This window comes from Actinia tenebrosa, unplaced genomic scaffold (assembly GCF_029948245.1).
Source record: "Actinia tenebrosa isolate PJP-AT-01 unplaced genomic scaffold, QUT_ActTen_1.0 PGA_scaffold11__36_contigs__length_13525064, whole genome shotgun sequence".
NCBI lineage: Eukaryota > Metazoa > Cnidaria > Anthozoa > Actiniaria > Actiniidae > Actinia > Actinia tenebrosa.
The window spans coordinates 11,077,089-11,098,687 of NW_028292571.1; the positions used below are offsets into that span (position 1 = coordinate 11,077,089).

At 36.3% G+C, this 21,599-nt stretch overlaps 1 protein-coding gene across 3 annotated transcripts in view; it reads left to right on the plus strand.

Moving 5' to 3' along the window:
- The window catches only part of LOC116290600 (uncharacterized), a 48,074-nt gene that overhangs the window by 26,391 nt on the left and 84 nt on the right, over positions 1–21,599 (plus strand). Inside the window, exons 3-7 of one of the 3 annotated variants that reach the window (XM_089027418.1) lie at positions 4,761–5,126; positions 11,870–11,932; positions 17,689–17,730; positions 19,409–19,506; positions 19,645–20,424. In XM_089027418.1, coding sequence (XP_088883544.1) covers positions 4,761–5,126; positions 11,870–11,932; positions 17,689–17,730; positions 19,409–19,500 — 563 coding nt within the window. In that variant the 3' untranslated portion in view covers positions 19,501–19,506; positions 19,645–20,424. Of the gene's footprint in view, positions 1–4,760; positions 5,127–11,869; positions 11,933–17,688; positions 17,731–19,408; positions 19,507–19,644; positions 20,425–21,599 lie in introns of those variants that run through there. The other 2 variants (XM_089027419.1, XM_089027420.1) reach the window with 2 other exon arrangements.

Here is a 21,599-nt window from a genome sequence, read left to right on the forward strand (position 1 = left end):
GATATCTCGCACCTTTAACGAAAAGGAATGGTTGTTAGAGATCCGCATGTTCAACGTTAGGTCCAAGCTTGGATGTTCATTAAACGCAACCGCGGGTATCGGATAAGTACTGGTACCCAGCAATAATTCCTTTGACCAACCTTGCACGGGTTTAGGCTTAGGATGCTTCAGCTGAGGCGTAGCTTTCAAATCCCCATTGCTGTACATCCTAGAGCCGTTATAGTAAATACCATCGGGCCTTCTTTCGAACTTACTAGGGTCTGCATGCGGAAACATCTTTCTAAATGCTCTCCAATTCCCGTAATCCCTGTTGTCATGATGTGGCTGCTCCTCAATATCATTCCCAAAAGCGTCATACATTAGTATATATAATGGATGTTATACCATCAGCACCTCCACTTTATGCTGAACTTCCTAAGGAACCTAACGAATTAAACGCTGAAAACTTTCGTCTAAATAAAGCAAACTTGATACTGGCTTACTTGGAAGGGCAGACAAAACACTACGAAAAAGTCCGAAAAAAGTACGTCAGAGCCCGGAGTACCCTACATAAGATTTCGATAACTTCAGGGTCCATATCTGTTGTGTTAACGGGCTCCGGCGTTGCTACTTCGCTTACCGGACCGGGAATAATTGTTGGAGTTCCTTTGGCCGGCGTTGGGGCAGCCTGTGGTATTATTTCAGCCGTTGCTACGGGCATTATGAAACAGTTGTCAAGCAAAATATCCAAGCATGACACGACAATAGCTCTGTCAAGGGCTAAAGTAAATACAATTACCGATCTTGTCTCAAAGGCTTTGCGTGACAGAAAGATAGACGACGTAGAATTCTCGCTTATTCTGGCCGAAAAGGAAAAGTACGAGAAATTAAAGTCGGACATAAGGAATAAAAAAACAGTCGTAAAAGATCTTTCCGAGGAATCTCGCAAAAAGATCTACCAGGAGGCAAAAGAAGAGCTTCAAAGAAAGCTTGCTCAGTAAACATCTGCTTTGAAAAAAGCGAGACAGGATTCTATTTACATATTGAACGCCGGCTGTCTGGGTCATATGCAAATTAATTTCACAAATCTATTTCACAAATGTGAAACGTTTTCACAAATGTGAAAGAAAATTGTGAAGGTTTTGATTGGCTGAAAACATATGACGTAATCGTCCACTATCTTCTTGGAACCCATCCTAACAGGGGGTGGTTGGGGTCTATTTCGTAAAATATTTCGTAAATTGCGTCAGGATAATAAGGAATATCCTTATCCAGCCGACAAAACATCCACTCGGCTTTTGTCATATCAGAAACCTCGGGAATAGACTTACCGGTAATTTCAGACAAAAGATAGGGAATAGCTTTGTAATATTTCCCTAGTTTTAATTTTTTCAGCGTTTTCCGTAGACTTTGTGGGGTTGGCTCTTCTAAGTGGTCTATGATTTTCTTCCTTACTTCGTTGTTTAAATATACCGGTCGATAACCTTGGATATGACTCATCCAGTCCCTAAAGTATTTTATTCTATTATAAGGTTTTTTTTATTACGACCTCCATTGGCGTAATACTGCTCTCTGGTAGCATTTGGTACGGCATTACGAATATTCTTACCACACTCGTAACACTGTGCTGACGTGTCGTCTTCTATTTGCATTTTCTTACCACAACACCAGAACCCCTTGGGCTTAGGTATGCGCACCCTTGCAGTCAAACACCCTACACAGAAACCATTCACAAACTCTTTACATTCGTGCATCGTATATCCAACAAATATTTTAACATTCGCGCTACCAAAATACCTGCGCACGGGTAATTCCCGCGGGGGACGCGTGTTTTCGGAGGGGCCTTTGACGCCTGTAATACCCGCGAAAATCGGAGCTTAGCGTTTTGGATTTCGCGAGTCCCCCTACCTGCTGCTTCAGGAGAGATGGTTTGGACAACAGCGGCTACCATTTCATAGCCCGCCTTTGTATATCGCTGCCTCGTTTTCTCACTTATTTCGCAGTCTATCCATCTTCTTTGAATGAATGGAATATTTGAAACAAGTGGTTTATTGTGATGACGTTGTATCACTTGTTCACTATGTACAGTTCGTAGATCCAGTACTTGCATTAGTCCATTTCACGGTGGTCCATTTCACGGTTGCCTGGACGCCATCTTGGATTTGCATGAAAGCAAGACTGACCTTGAGTCGTCTGGAAAGGCTTGAAAAGTTTATACGGTAGTTCCGGTGACTGTGCAAGTAAAAATGAGCTCAAAACGTTTGAAAAACGAGAGAAAAAGCGTAAGTCCGCAATGTGTTGCCTATGGCTGTACGGACACTTTTTATAAGAGCCCAAACTTGAATTTTTTTTTCTTTCCCGAGTGATAAATCAAAGCGAAATCGATAGTGTAATCGAGAGAAAAATATTTGTTCTTGTGATACTGACATTCATCGTTTAATGACTGTACTTGTTTCTGAAGTCCATCTACTTGCATTCTCAGTGTAAGGACCCGACCTGATTCGACGTACGGCCTTTTAGTTTATTATGTAGTGAATTCCTTAAAATACAAATAGTGTCAGTGAAAGGTAATGTTACTAAATAGGAGAAGCTTACAATACTTACAGGTGAAGGTCGTCCAAAAAGAGAAAAAGTAATCTAACTAGATTCCATCGAAAAATAACGACAGGCAAATTAACTCTGTGCTAGCACTGTACTTAGAAATCTAATTATGTGTATGTTAATGTTCCCAATAGAAAACGGATTAATTGAGTCTAAAAAATGTCTAACATATTCACGCACGCACGGAAACAAAGAAAAGAAAAAGAAAAATATTGTTAAGTAGCCTCAACACTCAGCTCTTTTATAAGTTCATCCTGAGAGTTTTCTTGGTAGCCCTAAAGGTAAATTGGAACACTAGTTATTAATCTCCAAAGCTCACAAAGTCAAGTGTGTAAAATTTATTGAGATGTAAGTTACATTGCCATAACACATTTACCTCCATATTTTCGATGTTTTCCACTGGAACTGCAACATCCTCTTCGATATTACAACTAGTTACAATATCTTCAGTTCTTTTGTCCAGTGTCTCAACTTCTCTTGATTTAGGAAGTGCAATGTACAAGCGCCAACGCGGATTCCTGTCTCTTTTAGAATCAGTGAAGACTGCTCGCACATTATTCTTTTGATGGCTTTGGCATTTGATTTCTTGTGTGCAGCTAGGGGTTCAGGCACCGAACATCGCACTCTGCGGCATCGCCATCGAATCCCGTATTCATGTCGGTGTTTAGGGCATATAGTCATAGTATAATGTGATTCTTCAAGCGTAAATACACCTGATGAAATTAAAAATGCTCTTTAAAAAACTCATATGATAAAGACATTATTAAAAATACGATAGCTACCTGCACGAGCCAGAATCAAGGCCATTTCACTATCGAGAGGTCGGTCCTCTGAAATACCGTATACCTGTAAATGCCTGGAAATATCTCTTTTACATTCAGTTAGGGGAATGCATTTTAACTAGTCGGGGTAGTCTGAGCAGAGTCCACAAGTACTATCTCCAACCAGCTCCGAAAAGCTACAAAATGCCATCGTCCGACCACCACGTGTACGGCTAGGCTGACGATGAAAATAACTTCTTATGCAATCTCGTTAGTTTCGAAATTTCGAAAATAATGATTAACTTTGCGGTAAGTTATTCCATGGTCCACATTGCAGATCTTAAACCCTAAAAAGAACTGCGAGCATCCCCTACTCTCGAAATTTCCCTAAGGTAATGAATAACTTTGCAGTAATTTATTCCATGGTCTGATTTGTGTGGATCGTTCTGTTCAAAAATATGTCTTTTTCTTTTAACGTGATGCATAAAATTTACCACAAAAATGAAAGAGAGTTAAGAAGATATAAATATTATAAAGACCTAGCTAAAGTAACAGTAAGTAGGTCAAGGTAATATATTTCTTTAGTGGTATCTTAGTCTGAGCATAGTAATAGAGCGAGATGACATATATATATGGTCAGTAAGCGAGTCAGTTTGATAATGAATCGGCAACTGATAATATGCAATACACCAACTTTACCAGAAAAAAGTAAACACAACTGTTTTTGTTTCGTGTTTTGATATGTATATCTCAACACAAATATTACTAGATATAAAGCATTTAATGTTGAAAGTTTACGTATTGAATTCTAGAGAACACGTTACTTCCGTTGATATGTAAACGATCTTGACCTGTTGTGTGACATACGTTTTTACTCGTAGCAGTTTTTTATTATCATTTTTGTATTAATTTACGATTCATAAGTTTAAAAAGCACAATTTTACTCTACAATAACACTTAAGATGTAACAGAACAGCTTTCTTTTTCTCTCATATTTTGCATATCTCAATAATGAATGCCAGCGTTGGAAATTAGTTAGTCCATTTCGTGTTTCACCGCCTCCAAATAAAATTCACTCGCAGGTTGGCGTTTTATTTGTAGAAGCTCCGATTTGGCATAAATACACTAGAAGGGATGTTCTTTAATGTGATGTAGATTACTTTTCGATTTGTTAGATTTGTTAGAAGTCAAAGCTTGAAAAATCAGCCATATTCTTCTAATTTTACTGGAGTTATGACTACAGCCTGTATTTGTATTTGTGTACGACAAAACTCAAATTTTCCCACCGTTGTCGAAGCGCATCACAACTCACGGCTCTCGGCCAATCACAGCACGCGTACTATCTGAATTATTTTATAATACCATATAATAGCAGACATATATATCAATGCCTTATAATTTTCTTCTTGTTTGACAAAGTATACTCCATAAAGGGTCCAACACATATCAGATGTTCCATTGGAGAAGATGCCTTGTTTATGTGGAATACGACGGATCAAAAAGAAATCCTTGCCGCCAGCTGGGGAATAAGAAAGGGCACCATCCCCGACCCTCAGTTTATCAGTGTTAATGGATATATTGGAAAATTGCACCTTAACGAAGATATTGATGCGGCATTGAAAAAGAGAGTAGAATTTATTGGAAACTTGACAATAGGTCGTGCTTGGTTCGTGTTGAAGAACCTTACTGTCAATGATACTAAAGAATACATTGCAATCATCAGTGACAATGTATCTAGAGTTCTACCATATTATGTGCGCCTAATGGTTGCAGAGAAGGAGAAAGGTAAGCCATGCACCTTTAATGGGAGTAACATAACTTATTTATTTCATATAAACTTCTGATTCCTAACTTCTAATTCCCTAATCCACATAGGCCGTATTCTCTTTTAGGAAAATAATACGATATATACATATTATGCACATTTGTTGTGAAATGTTATCGTCAGGTTGAGTGTTGAATAGAATAGAATGGAATGGAATGGAATGGAATGGAAGGGAATAGAAGGGAATAGAAGGGAATGGAAGGGAATGGAAGGGAATGGAAGGGAATGGAAGGCAATGGAAGGCAATGGAAGGCAATGGAAGGGAATGGAAGGGAATGGAAGGGAATGGAAGGGAATGGAATGGAACCTTTTTTGTGCCCTCTGATTTTCAAATTAATTGTTAAATATTTTGATGATTATAATAAAAATTTGAGGAACCACTTGCTACCTTATTAAAATAGCAGTGCTAATCAAGTTAGGTAGCAAATTGGTCATTTGGTACTGTCTGATAATTGTTACAAGAATAAGTATAGAAATAGGAAAATCCAAAAACAAATGTAATTAGATTGGAGTAAAAATAATAATAATAATAATAAAGAAAGAGAAAACCCTAAAGGAAGAGAAGGAAGAAACCATGGGCGAGGAGTAAAGTGCATAAGAGTAACTAGTAAGTTTTTAAAATTGGATTTATTATTAGTTTTTTAAAACTTGAACGTTAAGTTATTTTTAATTCATCTTTGATCTTGTTCCAAGTAATGGCACCGATGTAACGGATATTAAATTTGCCATAATAAGTTCATATTTTGGAAATATAGAAAGAGTCTTTTGAAGCTAATCGTGTTCTGTAGGTATGTATTTTACTTATGGGTATGAAGAAGTCATGAAAAAATGATGGCAGAGTGTTTGAGTGAAAATCAGACATAAATATACAATTATTCAAATAAATTATTATCATTGAGTTTAAGTATTCCCAGAGATTGAAAAAGTGGAGTTGAAGGAGCTCTGAAGTCAGAAAAGGTTATTGTTCTTAGGGCTTTCTTTTGAAGTGTAATAAGAGGCGTAAGACTAGATGGATAGGTGTTTCCCCATGTTATAACAGTATAAGTCAAGTGGGGATAAATTAAAGTATAATATAGTCGTTTGAGTATGGTTATAGGTGTATAATGGCTAATTTTGCATAGTATACCGATACTACGCTTAATTTTCATGACAATATGTTGAATATGATTTTTCCAAGAAAAATGGGAGTCTATAAATACACCTAGATATCTGATGCATTTTACTTGTTTCACCTGTTTTTGATCAATAAACTGCTTGGTAGTGTGCTTAATACTCTTTTGTCGAGAAAGAATATTGTTAGTGGTGACTGACCTTTGGACAACCTGAGCTGGACTTAGTCATTTCAAAGACTTTCTCTAGTTCAAGTCTTCCTTAAGACTACACTCACCTGGATGATCACTGACTTCACAACAAACATCAACATCTGGGTTCAATGTTATGAAGCAAAATATAGTCTTTGTAGTATTTCGACAACAATACCATATGTTGGTTATATTGTTAGACATATTCATAACTTTGTTCTTTAAAAAAATAATTGATAGATTGTTTACTATCCTACAGATGGTTATGGGCCAACGATATCAGATGGTTATTTAAATGTCAATATTTATTTACCATATTCTTAGTCATAAACTAATCCAACGCTGTCTTTTTTAATTAAAACCTAGTCCCAAGTAGTGACCTTATCTAACCACGAAATGTTAAGAGGCAATGTCCACAAGAATCGAACAAATTCAAGAATTCGTGGCAAGGGTCAAAAAATCAAATTCGCTCTTCTTTTGAAGTTAGATAGGCCATTATTAGATATGAATCCCTGGGTATTTGGTTTTCGAAAATATTATTTTATTTTCGAGAAAACGGCCAAAGAAGAGGTTCGACCGTAACTCAAGCAAGAGACGCTCAAGAGGAGTGAAAATGGACAAACTTTGAACAGAGCGTGCGTAAAAAATAAACCATCTATGACAATTTTTGAACTTTCTTCTTCATGTATCACTCTTTTTCGTTCATTGGACTGGATTTCAAGCTTATTGGGAAAGGGACGAATTTTTGGCGAGGCAAAATAGGAGGCCTGTATTTACAAATGCTAATTACTTGCCTCAAAAGAAAAAAAGATTTAACTATGGGCAAGTTCTCTGATTGAAATAATATTTATGCTGCGAGTTGAGGAAGAATAGACCTTTTCAAAACTTTAAAGATTGATTTGGGGAAATTAATTCTGACTGCATAGAAACCTGTTGAATTTGGTTGAAATACATGCGAAAATCACGCTTCTCCAATCAACGCCGGACTAAGGATTTTCGTTAAGATTGCCATGAAATTTACCCTGAAAACTAGGAAATTAATGTTTGTGCCGTTGTTTGAAAGTTCAATGTGGTTTGGTAAATTTAAGCTCCATTGGAAAGGTTTTGGGATTGTCGGTACTGATGAGCAAAAAACGCGATCTTTGGTGATTGCGTGAACGAGGTTCCACTTTACGTTTAGAAGTTTGATTACTGTAAAATTCACGCTAAAAAATACGATTGAAACCGCGTTCTTTAAATAGCTTTATAATCTTGTTTTAGTCGAATAAGTTTTGGGTCGATAAAAAAGCCGAAAGAAAAATCGCAACTTATCGTGATGTTTAGAAGTTAGAAATGTTTCCTGGTTAAATGTGACATTGATTCACTGCCATGTTTAATTTGTTTGGTCAATGATTCCTTCATTTAACTCGAGTAGGATATTTACATAGTTTTTCCATCTATCAAAATGTTTGTGTACTAGATTTACAACTAGAAATGTTCTTTAAGTCAGTCCATGAAGCAAAGCCAAATTAGAGCTCAATTTTGTGACAAAGGCACCCGGACTTGGGCTGGTCCCACTGGCCCGTTTATTTCGATTTCATTTGACCACATTTTTCAAAATTTGAAAGGTCAATGTATGGATTATTTCGTCAATATAAAGATTTCTAAGATGTGGAGTTCAAATAGCAATAAAATTCCTTGTATTATTTATTTAAATTAAGAATCTTGACACCTGCAATCTGCTTACTTCTTTTGTTACCCGGAAACATCTCCCCATATATCTTTCTTGGCTATATTCGGTATTACATTGCTAATTCACTTACTCTTCTCTGTACCAACTTCAATTTTGCCAACGAGTAACGCCGTATGAAAATCTGTATGAAAATATCTTACAAGTTTGTTTCTAAATATCATGGTTTTAGCATGTACGACACAACCAAACTCAACAACATTTGCAATCTAATTTTGAACCCGAAAACGCGCCATATATAGGAAATATATCATTGATATCTTTGTCACTAGTCTTTTAACATTCTCAACGTTTATTTCCTTTATAAATTATTCATCATTTCCTATTGTGAAAAGGTATTTCGTCCTCCCGATATTTTCGAACTCCATATACTATCATTTTTTCGAAAAATACTTTGCAGTCTTGACTGTTCTTCGGCTGAGACGACGATTTTTGCAACAGGTGCAATCAAACGTATGAATTCATTCATAACTACAGAACAAGTGATTGTGAAAATTATGATCATACAGGGGCGGCGGTTCGGAAGTGGGGGTTGCGGGTAGTGGCTCCTCCAATAATTTTGAAGACATAGAGCTACTCTGTAGATATGCTTCAAATAAACCATTATTATTATTATTATTATCATTATTCAATCAATGAATCAATGTATTGCTTACTTCTCTTAGAGAAACATTCAGGTCTCACTCTACTCGAGTAAGTTCAACTACTTTGAAGCCAAGCTATTATGGTTGCGTCTAAAGCATTCTTTCAAAATCTGTGATGGTTGATATTCCTGTGTCTTTGATAGATTATTCTTATTGATGTTTTTATTTTGTTGTTGTTTTGTTGTATTATTATTATTATTATTATCATCATTATCATTATAATCATCATTATTGTTATTATTATTATGATTTAATAAATCATTATTATATCGTCATCGTCATCGTCATCGTCCTCGTCCTCGTCATCATCTTCATTACAAAAGCAAATTCTTTGATATCTACATGAGTTCGGAACTAACATTATTTTCAAGGCGATTTTAAAACAGTCAATCAGTACAGGCTGTTTTGACGTGCTCCTCAAGTCCTCCAATGGATAATGTTCAGCTTCCGCCGCCCCTGTCGTGTACTCACTGAACTAAGATTAAATGCTTACAATGATCTTATGAATTTATATAGCGCCTTTTCTATATGAATAAAATCAAAGGCGCTTTACATTGAGTTTTTAATGACAGATTGCTTTTTGTGCAATCTACAAGCATGAGAGATGGTTAGTATGAAGTGTAGGCACTGAAAGTGGTCACTGCCAGGGTTTCTTTACGTCCTCAGTGGTTCTTTTACGTCCCTCCGATGTTGGTTAGTAATGATGATTGTGGAGGGACGAGACCGCCATTTAAAGTGCTCATCCGAGCCACTTGAAAGCCTAACCATTTGCAGATGTAATTACAAAGGCAGCACTTTCTTCTCAGTTATTTTAAGACCCTGAGTGTTGGTCCGGCTGTGACTCGAGTCACGACCTCCCGCACGAAAGTCCCGAAGCTCAACCAACTAGCTAGCTGAGCCAACCGGTTTGCGGTATAGCTAGCTAGCACTACTGATTCTACTGCGAAGAACACTTGCATTCCTTAATGACAGCTTCCCCAACCAAACGCAAGAGCTCTGCCTTAAGGTCTTTAGATCTAAACTGTACTTCAAAGTGATTAAGTATTTTTTTCAGCATTGCAACATTGAAGGCTGATGAGAGATTTTCAACACGAGAAGATAAATTTCGTATCTCCAAGCGCCCATGTAATATTCTGTTTACTATATAATTATCAATGAAAGTATGTTTAGGCTTTTTCAGGCAATTCTTTTCGTGTATTTTTGAATAGCCATCGCAATGGTGTTATTTTCACACTTGAAAATAACATGTTATTTTCACGTGTGAAGATATCAATTTTTCGAAATAGAGAAAAATAGATATTTCATTGGTAATTATATAATAAATATTTGTATTTGTAATAATGGTTATTTGTATTATATTTAAAAGATGTATATTTAAAAAAAATTATTATGCATTGCTATTTTGTTTTATTTTATTTCTTTCTTTTTTTTTTTTGCAAGAGCCTTCAATTTAGACGTACTAGTCTAACTCACTAGTATTTAGTACAAAGACATAGATTCAGTATTCCAAGTACTACTAATATAAGTATAGAGTTGATCAATAACACAGTGAATAACGCTACTAACGCGGGCAAGTGCATCCTTTACTTAATACAATGATATGAATGATATGTTACCTTCAACTAAAAAAACTAGAAATATTCAGCTCTACAGGCAAGAACACTTCTCATTTTTGGATCTCTTTAGTATGTTTCGAGATAAAGCGAGGATTTCTTTACTACAATTAAATAAACAAATAGCGATTGACCTCCCGACCTCGAGATATTCAAATAAAAAATATTATTGTGCGGTGAAATTTCAAAACAGCTTATAGAAACACTATCAAATGAAGCCGTAGATCATTGAAATCTCTTATAATGGAACAAATATTGTAAAGTTAAGGTTTTTAATTCATCATATCATATTTTAGGTAATGGTATTGAGGATAATGAGCAAAGAAGTAGCCGTCACAGACCCAACGGCCTGTCGTGTCACGCTAGGAAATAACTGAAAATAGAACAATTTGAAACTTAGCTTATTTCGTAGAAACGCAATGTGCCGCAAATTTTATTGCACACATCTATAAAATAGCTTCTTATCTCAAGGTTGAATTATATTTTAGGGCTGGATTAGGTGCCACCAATGAGAAATTTGCAATATTCGAGGTCTCATAATCTTAGCTTATTTCCATGTCACGCTTTCAGTAGTCTCGATCAGTTAGGATTATTTTTCAGAATTCGAGCATTCCAAAAAAAACTATTACTGTTTTTATACAGAAGTTACACTAGACTAAAGTTCTGGATAGAAAAATTAGCTTTTATGTGCAGAGAAACCCGAGAAAACAGACTTTGAAAATAGCCCTCGGCCGACCTCGAAAATCGGCGTCTTTCACTGATTTGGGGTCGATGAACAAAAATTCGCATAGCGGGTGGAAAAAAGAATTTAGAACAATTCTAACTGCAAATTTGCAGTGAGGATAGATAGTACTTTCGATGATAGGAATATAAAAGAAATCTATTTTTCGAGCCCAGATCGAGTGGCACGCTGTTACAGAGACGCCCTCTTAAGCACTTGGTATTTTTGTTATTCATCTTTCTTCCATTTTTCCTTAAGTTATTAAAGTTATTGAATTATTTACTTACATATTCTCTCTGTTCCACCTTATTAAGCAACCAACCAATTATAAACCAACCTTCAAGTCAACAAAGCAAGCAATCACTATTTGTTCATACCACTACCACTACAACAACAAATGAGCCAAACAGAATAACTGAAATTGAAAAAAAACATTATACTGCACATACCTCCAGTGCTCATGCGTATACCGCTGACAACTCTCGTGAAGTGCAGCCATTTTTCCTGTAACTCAATATCTCGTATATATTCAAGTACACATACGTCGAAAATATGAATCAAAACTTACAGATATAAAGAAACGAAAGAAAAAAAAAAAGAAAAAAGTCCTACATCTTCAGTTACGCCCAGACAACTGGTAAAACTACAAGGATCCGGCGCGATGTTGTTTTAATTATTACGCTTTCCCTCAACAGAAAAAACAACAGAAGGGCTTTGTCAAACCCCAGACACTACAGCTGCTGCTCCGAACATTACACGTAAGGCTTTGACAGCTTCAGCATACATAAAATCCTAGAATACCGATGTGGTGTATTTTGTTTTTATTATGCAATCGTCATATACAATTACGTGTCAATCAATGCAAATCTAACATTTCCTCCCTTCTTAGTTATGAATCACTGTTATAGAAAAAATAACTCAATAATAATGTCTCTGAATGTTCATATCTCCTATGACTGTCCTAATATGGTTCATACATATAACGTTTTGGTGGGCTTCTGTGCCTTGTTGGGTATCGATGTCCTTTGCCTTGTCCTTCATGCGCCATGTTGCTCTTAGAGGTGGCAACTGTCTTGCTTGTCTGGGTTGTGCTGACTGATGGCTGTTCTACTGCTGCTGGGCAGACATCTTGTGCTGGTCTTGGTTGAGGGTCGCTTTGATTTTCATCATGCTTCCTTTCTTGGATTTGGTCTGTGTGCCTTCTCCAATAACTTCCAGCTTCTGTTTTGACTTCATACATCAATGGTCCTAGTTGTGTGTGGATGGTTCCATTAACCCACTTGTCTTGTCCTCTGTAGTCTCGAACTGTCACTGGCTGTCCATTATCAAACAAGCGTATAGGTGTCTTCTCGAGTGCTTTCTTCATTTGTTTCTGCTGCACTGTACTTTTTACATCTGGCTTCATCAAATCCAGACGGGAACGTATGTTTCGACCAAGGAACATTTTGGCAGGTGTTTCGTTAGTGGTAGCATGAGGTGTGTTGCGGTATATCAGTAGGAAATTTGCCATCTTCTTGTTTAAAGAGGCTGATTCTGATTTCATTGCCTTCATACTCTGTTTGAAGGTTTGCACGAATCTTTCTGCTTGTCCATTCGTTGCAGGATGGAACGGTGCTGATCTAAAATGGTGAATTCCATTGCTCTTCATGAATGTTTGAAATTCCTCTGACGTGAATTGCGGTCCATTGTCAGAAACGATCTGCTGTGGTACGCTGTTTCTTGCGAATACTGAGCGTAGTACCTCAATAGTGCGTTTTGCTGTGATCTTGTTCATTGGAAACACCTCTGGCCATTTAGAGTGTGCGTCGACTATAATCAAAAACTGTTTGTTCATAAATGGTCCAGCAAAATCGATATGGATGCGTTCCCAAGGTGAACTTGGCCATTCCCACGGGTGGATGGGTACCTTTGTTGGGTTGTTTCGTACTTTGTTACAACCAGAACAGGCTTTGGTTATCTGTTCAATTTCGGAGTCGATTCCTGGCCACCAGATGTGACTTCTAGCGAGGGCTTTCATTTTTACTACACCTAGGTGAGTCGAATGGATGACCTCCAATACTTGTTTCCTTAGGGTGTCTGGAATGATTACTCGTATTCCCCACATGAGACATCCCTGATACGTTGTGATTTCATCTCGACGACTGTAATACGCCAGTAGTACCTTGTCGTCTGGCTTAGTTGACCATCCAGACATGGTCTGTTCATAGACTCTACTTAAAGTGTATATGACACGAAAAAATTTTAATGTTAAAAATGTGTAGTTTATTGGCATTAATAAGAATATCACGGTTAAATTTGTTCCAAAAACGCATTTCTCTAGAAATTCAAAAAATTTTAGCACGAGTTGTGACGTCATTTTGTTTACAAGTCTCCAGATTTAGTTGCAAATACACGACATATGTTTGAATATAGAATCTTAATTTCAAGTAGTACACTTTTCAATTTCCCAACATTGGAAGAGTACTACGTAAGCTATCAAATGAAGCTGACTAAAATATGTCTTTTGTTGTTAATTTATATGAATTACAATTTATATTTAGTACATTACTACTGAATCTAGAGTACGTGTCAACAAAATGACGTCACAAATTGGGATTAACTTTCGCAAATATCTCAAGAAATAAGCTTTTGAAACAAATTTTGTTACGATATATTCATTATTACTAACAAACTATACATTTTAAATGATGGAATGTTTTCGTGTCATATACACTTTAAGGTCTTATCTCTTGTTGTCTCTCGTCGGATTGCTGCGCTTGTCACTGGTAACTGTTCAAACTGACTTAAATGAAAAATGTCAACAGCTTCTTCCTTTTGATCCTCGGGGGTTACTTCGAACGGTAGTCTTGAAAGGGCGTCAGCGTTAGTGTGTCGCTTAGTGTTCCTATACTCTATGTCGTAAGTATAGCCTGATAGAAACATAGCGTATCGCTGTAGTCTTGTAGCTGTGGTCACTGGTATGCCTTTGGTTTAGCTGAAGATGGTTACTAGTGGTTGATGATCGGTAACCAACGTAAACTGTCTTCCATAAAGGTAAGTGTGGAATCGTTTGATTCCAAAGATGATTGCTAATGCTTCTTTGTCAATTTGAGAGTAGTTTTTCTCTGCTTTCGTTAAGGTGGGAGAAGCGAATGCTATTGGTCTCTCTTGTCCATCGATGATATGGGACAGAACTGTGCTGACTCCATACGGTGACACGTCGCATGCCAAGCGGATAGGCTTCTTGGAATCATGATGACACAATACCGAATCTGACGTGACCATCTATTTTACCTTCTCGAAGGCTTTGTCACATGCTTTCGTCCACTGCCATTCTTTACCTTATTCCAGTAGCTGGTGGAGTGGTCTCATTACCGAGGCTAGGTCTGGTAGGAATCCGTGGTAATAATTTACGAGGCCAATGAATGCGCGAAGCTGAGTTACATTCTTTGGTGCTGGAGTATCACGCACTGCTTTAATCTTCTCCTCTGTCTTGTGTATGCCGTGCTTGTCTATCTTGTGTCCACAGTATTCGATCTCATCTTGGAAGAACTGGCATTTATCTAGGTTGACCTTGAGTTGGTACTGTTGCAGACGACTCAATACACTTTCCAGGTTGTTAAAATGTTCGGTATTGTCCTTACCAGTTATTATCATGTCATCTAGGATGCATTGGACTGATGGTATTCCTTGCAGAATCTGTTCCATAGTCCTCTGCCATATTGCTGGTGCAGACGCGATTCCAAACAACATCCGGTTGAACTGGTATAGACCCTTGTGCGTATTTACAGTTAAATACTTCTTTGAGTTTTCTTCCATCTCCATGTGTAGGTAGGCTTGCCTCAAATCGATCTTTGTGAACTTTTCTCCATCTGCTAACGATGCGAACACATCTTCTATCCTGGGTAACGGGTACTGGTCCACTGCAAGCTGGGGATTAACTGTGAGCTTAAAGTCTCCGCAGATTCTTACTCTTCCGTTTTTCTTGAGTACGGGAACTATGGGTGTGGCCCATTCGCTTGTTTCCACTTTGGATATCATTCCCATTTTCTCTAGCTCGTCTAATTCTCGCTCCACCTTTGGTCTCAAGGCATATGGTAGTTGTCTGGCTTTCAGAAATACTGGTTGCGGTTCCTCTTTGAACTTTAATGTCGCCTTGATGTCCTTCACTTTTCCAATTCCTTCTTCAAAGACTGTTGGATATTTGTTTAAGATATTGTCTAGTGCGCTGTTGGTACTTGCAGGTTCCTTATTCAGTGTTAACACGTTGTTTATCTCTTTCCATTCTAACTGTATCGCTGCTAACCAGTCTCGGCCAAACAGTGCTGCTGTGCCTCTCTCGACTAGGTATAATTCGAGGTTTTTCTCTTGATTGTTGTACTGTACCTCGACGCGCGTAATTCCTAACGGATGAATTTTCTCTCCTGAGTAGATTTTTAAAACAACGTTTGTGGGCTCAATTTTAGCCTTGCCGACTTGCTTCTCAAATTCATCTTTAGACATAACTGAAATGGCTGATCCTGTGTCAAGCTCCATTGATACTTTCTTTCCATTCATATTCAGTTGTAGTTGAATGGGCTTAGTTTTCTTCTCTTTTATCGAATTAATATCTAAGCTTCCTACGTGAAGTTCATTGTCACTGTCCGACTCGTCTTCGCTATCGGCATTGTTATCGAGGACGTGTGCATTCCGGCGTGTATGGCGCCGTGTTTGTTGTCTGCGTTTAGCTAAACATGCTTTCTCGATATGTCCTTTCTTCTTGCAAAAATAACATGTAGCTTCTTTATGTTTACATGAATTATATGAATGACCTGGCTTATCACATCTAAAACACGTATTATCTCTTGGTTTAAGCTGATTTTCGGTTGGTTTTCTAGGCTTTGCTTTAGCTATCTTGTTTACACCAACTTGTTTGTGCTTACCTTGTAATTCAATGGCGTCTTTCGCGGCCATTTCCATTGCTACGGATATTGCGATAGCTTTTTCCAATGATAACGTAGATTCTGAAAGCAATCTTTTCTGTATTCCGGTATTACGGATTCCACATACTAATCTATCTCTGAGTGTGTCGTTCAGGTTATCGAAGTTGCAGTGAATCGCCAACTTCCTTAGTTGTGCTACATAGTCGTTTATAGTTTCTCCTTCGTCTTGCATTCTTGTATGAAATCGGTAACGTTGAGTGATTACAGACGGTTTAGGCGATAGTTGTCTCTCCAAAAGGTGTACGATGCATATGGTATCATACTCAAGCTCAGAAGGCTTTTCTGGGGCTGCTAAATTCCGTAAGAGATTATAAAGTTTACTTCCAAGTAGCATAAGAAGCGCGGGAACTTTCTTCTCTGTTTTGATCTCGTTGACTGTAAAATATTGTTCCAAACGCTCGATGTAGGCACTCCATGTTTCTGTAGCTTCGTCGAATGGTTCTATTCTTCCAATAAAGGCCATCTTTGTTTGTGAAAACTAAGGAAATCTCACATTATTTCAAGAAGAAGTCCTCCGAATTTTTACAATTTGGCCATCCTCGTCGCCAGTAATTGTGGTGTATTTTGTGTTTATTATGCAATCGTCATATACAATTACGTGTCAATCAATGCAAATCTAACAACCGATATACAGTTATAATATGCATATATTATAGCATCGCGATTCACTCTCAATAGTCTCCTATATTTTAAGACGACAATATATATTTTATGGTATTGTCGTTTCAAAATTAAGGTTTCTGATTGGCTGACGCGCGACGAAAAGGAAAGCTTGAGCTTGAGCTTGAAGCGAGAGCGTCAAATTTTTACGCTTGTTGCTTGTGCCATAGCGCGCGCTCGTAAGGAGAATTTCGCTTGTGATTAAAGAAAATCGGTCATCAGTTTTTTTTTCTTTTTCGTATGTTAAATTCTTTAGAATCTCGATACAAAACTAATTACGATTTTGAAACGACAATAGCACGAAATATTGACGGCGTTGGAAGAAAATATATTCGGTATTGGGCGGAGTCGCGAACTCCCCACTAGCCGTCAATGTTTCGTGCTATTGTCGTCTCAAAATCGTAATTAGTTCATAATAATCATTTCAGCATTACATGCAAGCGTATTTGAAATACCTATAGTTGTCTTGTTTAGAAAGTTCTTTTTCTAAATGATTAATTCTTAATATTGTCATCTTATATCATTTTAATGTGCATAACTTTCTTCTTTTTTTATCTTAGTCTTTAATTTGTACCTTTATGATATTTTGCTCTTCTTTATTCCAGATACCTTTCCTAAAATAGTGTTTTTGCATCAGTTCCTTAATTTTGTTAGTATTGCATGAATAATTTAACAATAAATTGTTAAACCTTTTTTGGCAGGCTGGAGTCAATCGCGACTATACGGTAGAAAGGAGAGAGAGAGAGAAAGAGAGAGAGAGAGAGAGAGCTAATTATCACCAAAGTACGTCGCATTTCAATGACATCACTCGCCTGTGTATAAGGAATCAGCAGTCTGAATAAACGCGCATCATAAATGTGTACCTTTTTTTATTTCTTTTATTATTGATATAGGAGCACCGACAACTAAAACAACTACAAGTTCGAACATTACAAGTAAGTTCAATAATAAGTAATCATGTTATATTAATATTTAGTACCATTTGAATTTATAACGTTTAACTTATATGAATATAATATTTTTTTTAAATACCAGTCTTTACTCTTCACATACATAATAAAATATAAAAATAGCATTCAATAACAATATTACGTACAGATCGATCACACATTTGATTTGAGTGGAGATAATTTTATGAGGTAGCTTTGGTAGTTGGATATAACTGTATATGGTTTTTGAAAGATATATTGAAAACTCAAAATTTGAATTCACCTTAACAGAATTGAATCAGAAAATGAAAGTTTGTCTGCTGCTAGCTTTGGAAATAAGCTAAGATGAGCTAACCATTCGAGTTTAATGTTTTACATAAGCTGGAGGTTTAGAGTTTAAATCCCAGTAAAAAATCAAAATAAGACAAGGATGCTTTTAATGAAGCCGATGGCTTATTCTAGTACAAGCAACCTTTACTATGTTACAAATTTATTTTCATTGATTAAGCTAGTAAATAATGTTACCATATCAAACATTATTGAGTGTCGTATTTCACTGTGTGTGTTGTCTGCGAGGTAGACCCACGAGTTTGCATTGTGGTCCCCGTATCCTTACTCGATTTTCCAAAGTTTTTCTTTTTTTACTTATCCTTTTTTTTCTCCCCTTCTTCTTTTCTTCTTCAAAAATGTTCATGTCGAATTCGTTCCGCACGATCAAAATATGGAATTGATCATACTGAATATATGGAGTGAGCTTTCTCTACTCCAACCTCGACCCTAACATATAGAGTAAAGCTTGATATGAATGATGTACAGAATTATAAAGTAATCAATGGATATAAATGATAAGTAGCAACTTATTCAAAATAGGTTTCGCTTAGAAGAGCCACTCTTATACTCATTATTATTATTGTTATTACTATTATTATTGTTATTGTTTTTATTATTATTATTATTATTATTATTATTATTATTATTATATGCCTATTTCAACTTCAGACATTTTTTCTACATGAATACAGAATATTGCGGGCATGAAGAGTCTAAGCAAATATCTGCATGACTGCTTTTACAAAGATGTATACAAATTTAATAATTGTACAGACGTTTTACAATCTCACAGTTCTGTGAAATAACCCATTTCTGACACTTTCTTACAATTTTTAGAACTTCAGTGAGGCCTACATCAGCCAGTTTACTAATCAAATCGGTGTGATACCAAGATAGAAAATCAAATACTATGTTGACTTGCGTTACTTTATATCCAGGGTACATTCTTTTAAGACTAGATCTTAAGTCAGTATATTTAACAGTTTTCTTCTTCTTCTTCTTATTATTGTTATTACTATTATTATTATTATTATTATTATTATTATTATTATTATTGTAGTAGTAGTATCAGTAGCAGCAGCAGCAGCAGCAGCAGCAGTAGTAGTAGTAGTAGTAGTAGTTTTTAGTTTTTAGTAGTTTTTTTAGTTTTTAGTTTGTTTTTAGCCTTCATTGTCTGACATTCCCCTCCACAGATATTTAACAGCATATTCATGAACCTGAAACACCGTGGTAAATAAAGAGAAGGGGAGGGGGAGGGGGAAGCTATGAAGCAGTTTTGTTTAAAAAATACTATTGTTTTTCTTTATAGGGGAACACAAACTTATTTTATTTTTATAAATATTTCTCATTTAAGCACCACCCGAACCGAACTCGTCAAATATACTAAGGCACATTAAGGGTTGCATAATATTGATGGATATTGCACTGGTGATGTGGCACTTTTAAATTTAGGTAAAGGTCGCACTTAATAATAAAAAAACAATATACATATCGATGTTTATTACAACATGAATTTGACTAATTTCATTTATTACTACTTCAATATAATTGCAAGCTTTAAAAATTATTTTATTTTATTTTATTTTCCAGGGTTTTTGCTTCCGAAGAAAAGGTGAAGAGAGTCAAAATTATTTTTAAATAATTAAAATTTCTTATTAAAATGAATACTTCAACAACAAAAAATTTACTTTGGAAACGAGGTATTTTATGTAGACGTATTATAACCACCGTTCGAGAACTATAGTAAATTTTTGGGAGTCAATTTTACTTCACCGATAGAGTAGAATCTACTCCACAAGTAGGAGTAGTTTTTGGAGGAGTAGAAATGACTCCCAAAACAGAGTAAAAATGACTCTTTCGGAAACTTGAAGAGTCAGATCAGCTCCGATTCCAGAGTTGTGTAAATGGGAGTTGAAACAACTCCTTCTAGTGCAGAGTTAAAATGACTATTTGGAAAAATGAAGAGTAAAATAAGCTCCGATTGAAGAGTTGTGTAAATTGGAGTTGAAACTACTCCTTCTAGTGCAGATCATTCAGTACTGAATGTTGGGAGTAAAACTAGTATTGTAAGATTCTTAGATCTTAGACCAGCGGTTTTAGCCCACATAATTACATTCTAAGCTCGTTCACGTTTTTATTGTTTGAGATCGGGAGGATTATACCATGAGGTATGGAAAGAATTTGTTCTTTTTTCCCCTTTAAGGCTATATAGACATCATGCAGTAACATGTTGTAATGTTTCATAGAACCTCGTATAGGTCAACTGCAGAGAATTAATCGAGTAATAAGAAGGTATCGTGTAAAGATTTCTAGCAACTAGACGGACAGATTTTCTAAAGTCATCCAATAAATGATATTTGTTGTGGTTCATGATGGCGAGTATTCATTACATCCAGAATAAACAGATCCCACAATTATACCAAGCAAGGCGATTCAAATTGAGTCTCTTTTTTTATATGATGTCGTCTCAATATTGACAAGGAGTGCAGCAGATACGACGACAATAACAAAACTGAAATAAAAATCAACTTGGTTTGCTTTATATTTTACTTAAAAAATAAAACAAAACACAGAGACGAGTGTTAATTTATTCTATGGGGAATTATTTAATTTTTTTAATGCTTAGCAAATCATCATCAACAATTGTTGAGGAACTTAAGTTCCTTTAATTTTTGATTGGTTAATGAAATATAAACAAATAATGTGATTGTAATTTCATCAGTAAAGAATTACTTATTATAAAATAACTGTTATGAATGTCGCGTTCTGATTGGTTTCGAGCATGTGCTGTGTGCAGTCATAAAGCACTTGGGGGTTGGCAGAACACTCGAGAAATGTCGAGAAGCACTCCGCTACGCGTCATGCTTCTCCTAACACTTCTCTCGTGTTCTGCCGACCCCCGCATGCTTTATCACAGCACACAGCACGCGCGCGCGTTTTCTATTTCTTCAATTTTTGTCCATGATCTCATGTCTAATGTTAACAAATTTCACACCATGGCCAGGTGTTGGCATGTCAATCAAGTGTAATGGCAAGTAGTAATCTTTGAGATCACTTTGTACAATTACATTTGAGAGTGGACTGGGATTATCATCTACCTCATATCACAGTAAATTTTTGGGAGTCAATTTTACTCCAAAAATGGAGTTGAAACAACGATGACAGAATGACTCCTTTTTTGGAGTTGAAATAACTCCACTATATTCAGAGTAAATATGACTCCCTGTGGAGAGTAATAACAACTCTTTATGCGAGAGTTGAATTAACTCCCTTATGGGGTTTATTTGACTCCCTCTTTGGAGTAAAGACGACGATGACAGAATGACTCTCTTTTAGGAATTAAAATAACTCCATTATAAATAAGGTGTAAGTACAACTCCCAATATTAGGGAGGAATACATAATCTTTATTCAGGTTAATTTACAGTCAAAGCATATGTTTCGCAGATATATTTATAATATATATAAACCAACTGAGAATTCTTCATTATACAATTTTACAATAAATAACTCAGTTTCATGTGATTGAACCGTTACTTTGTCTTC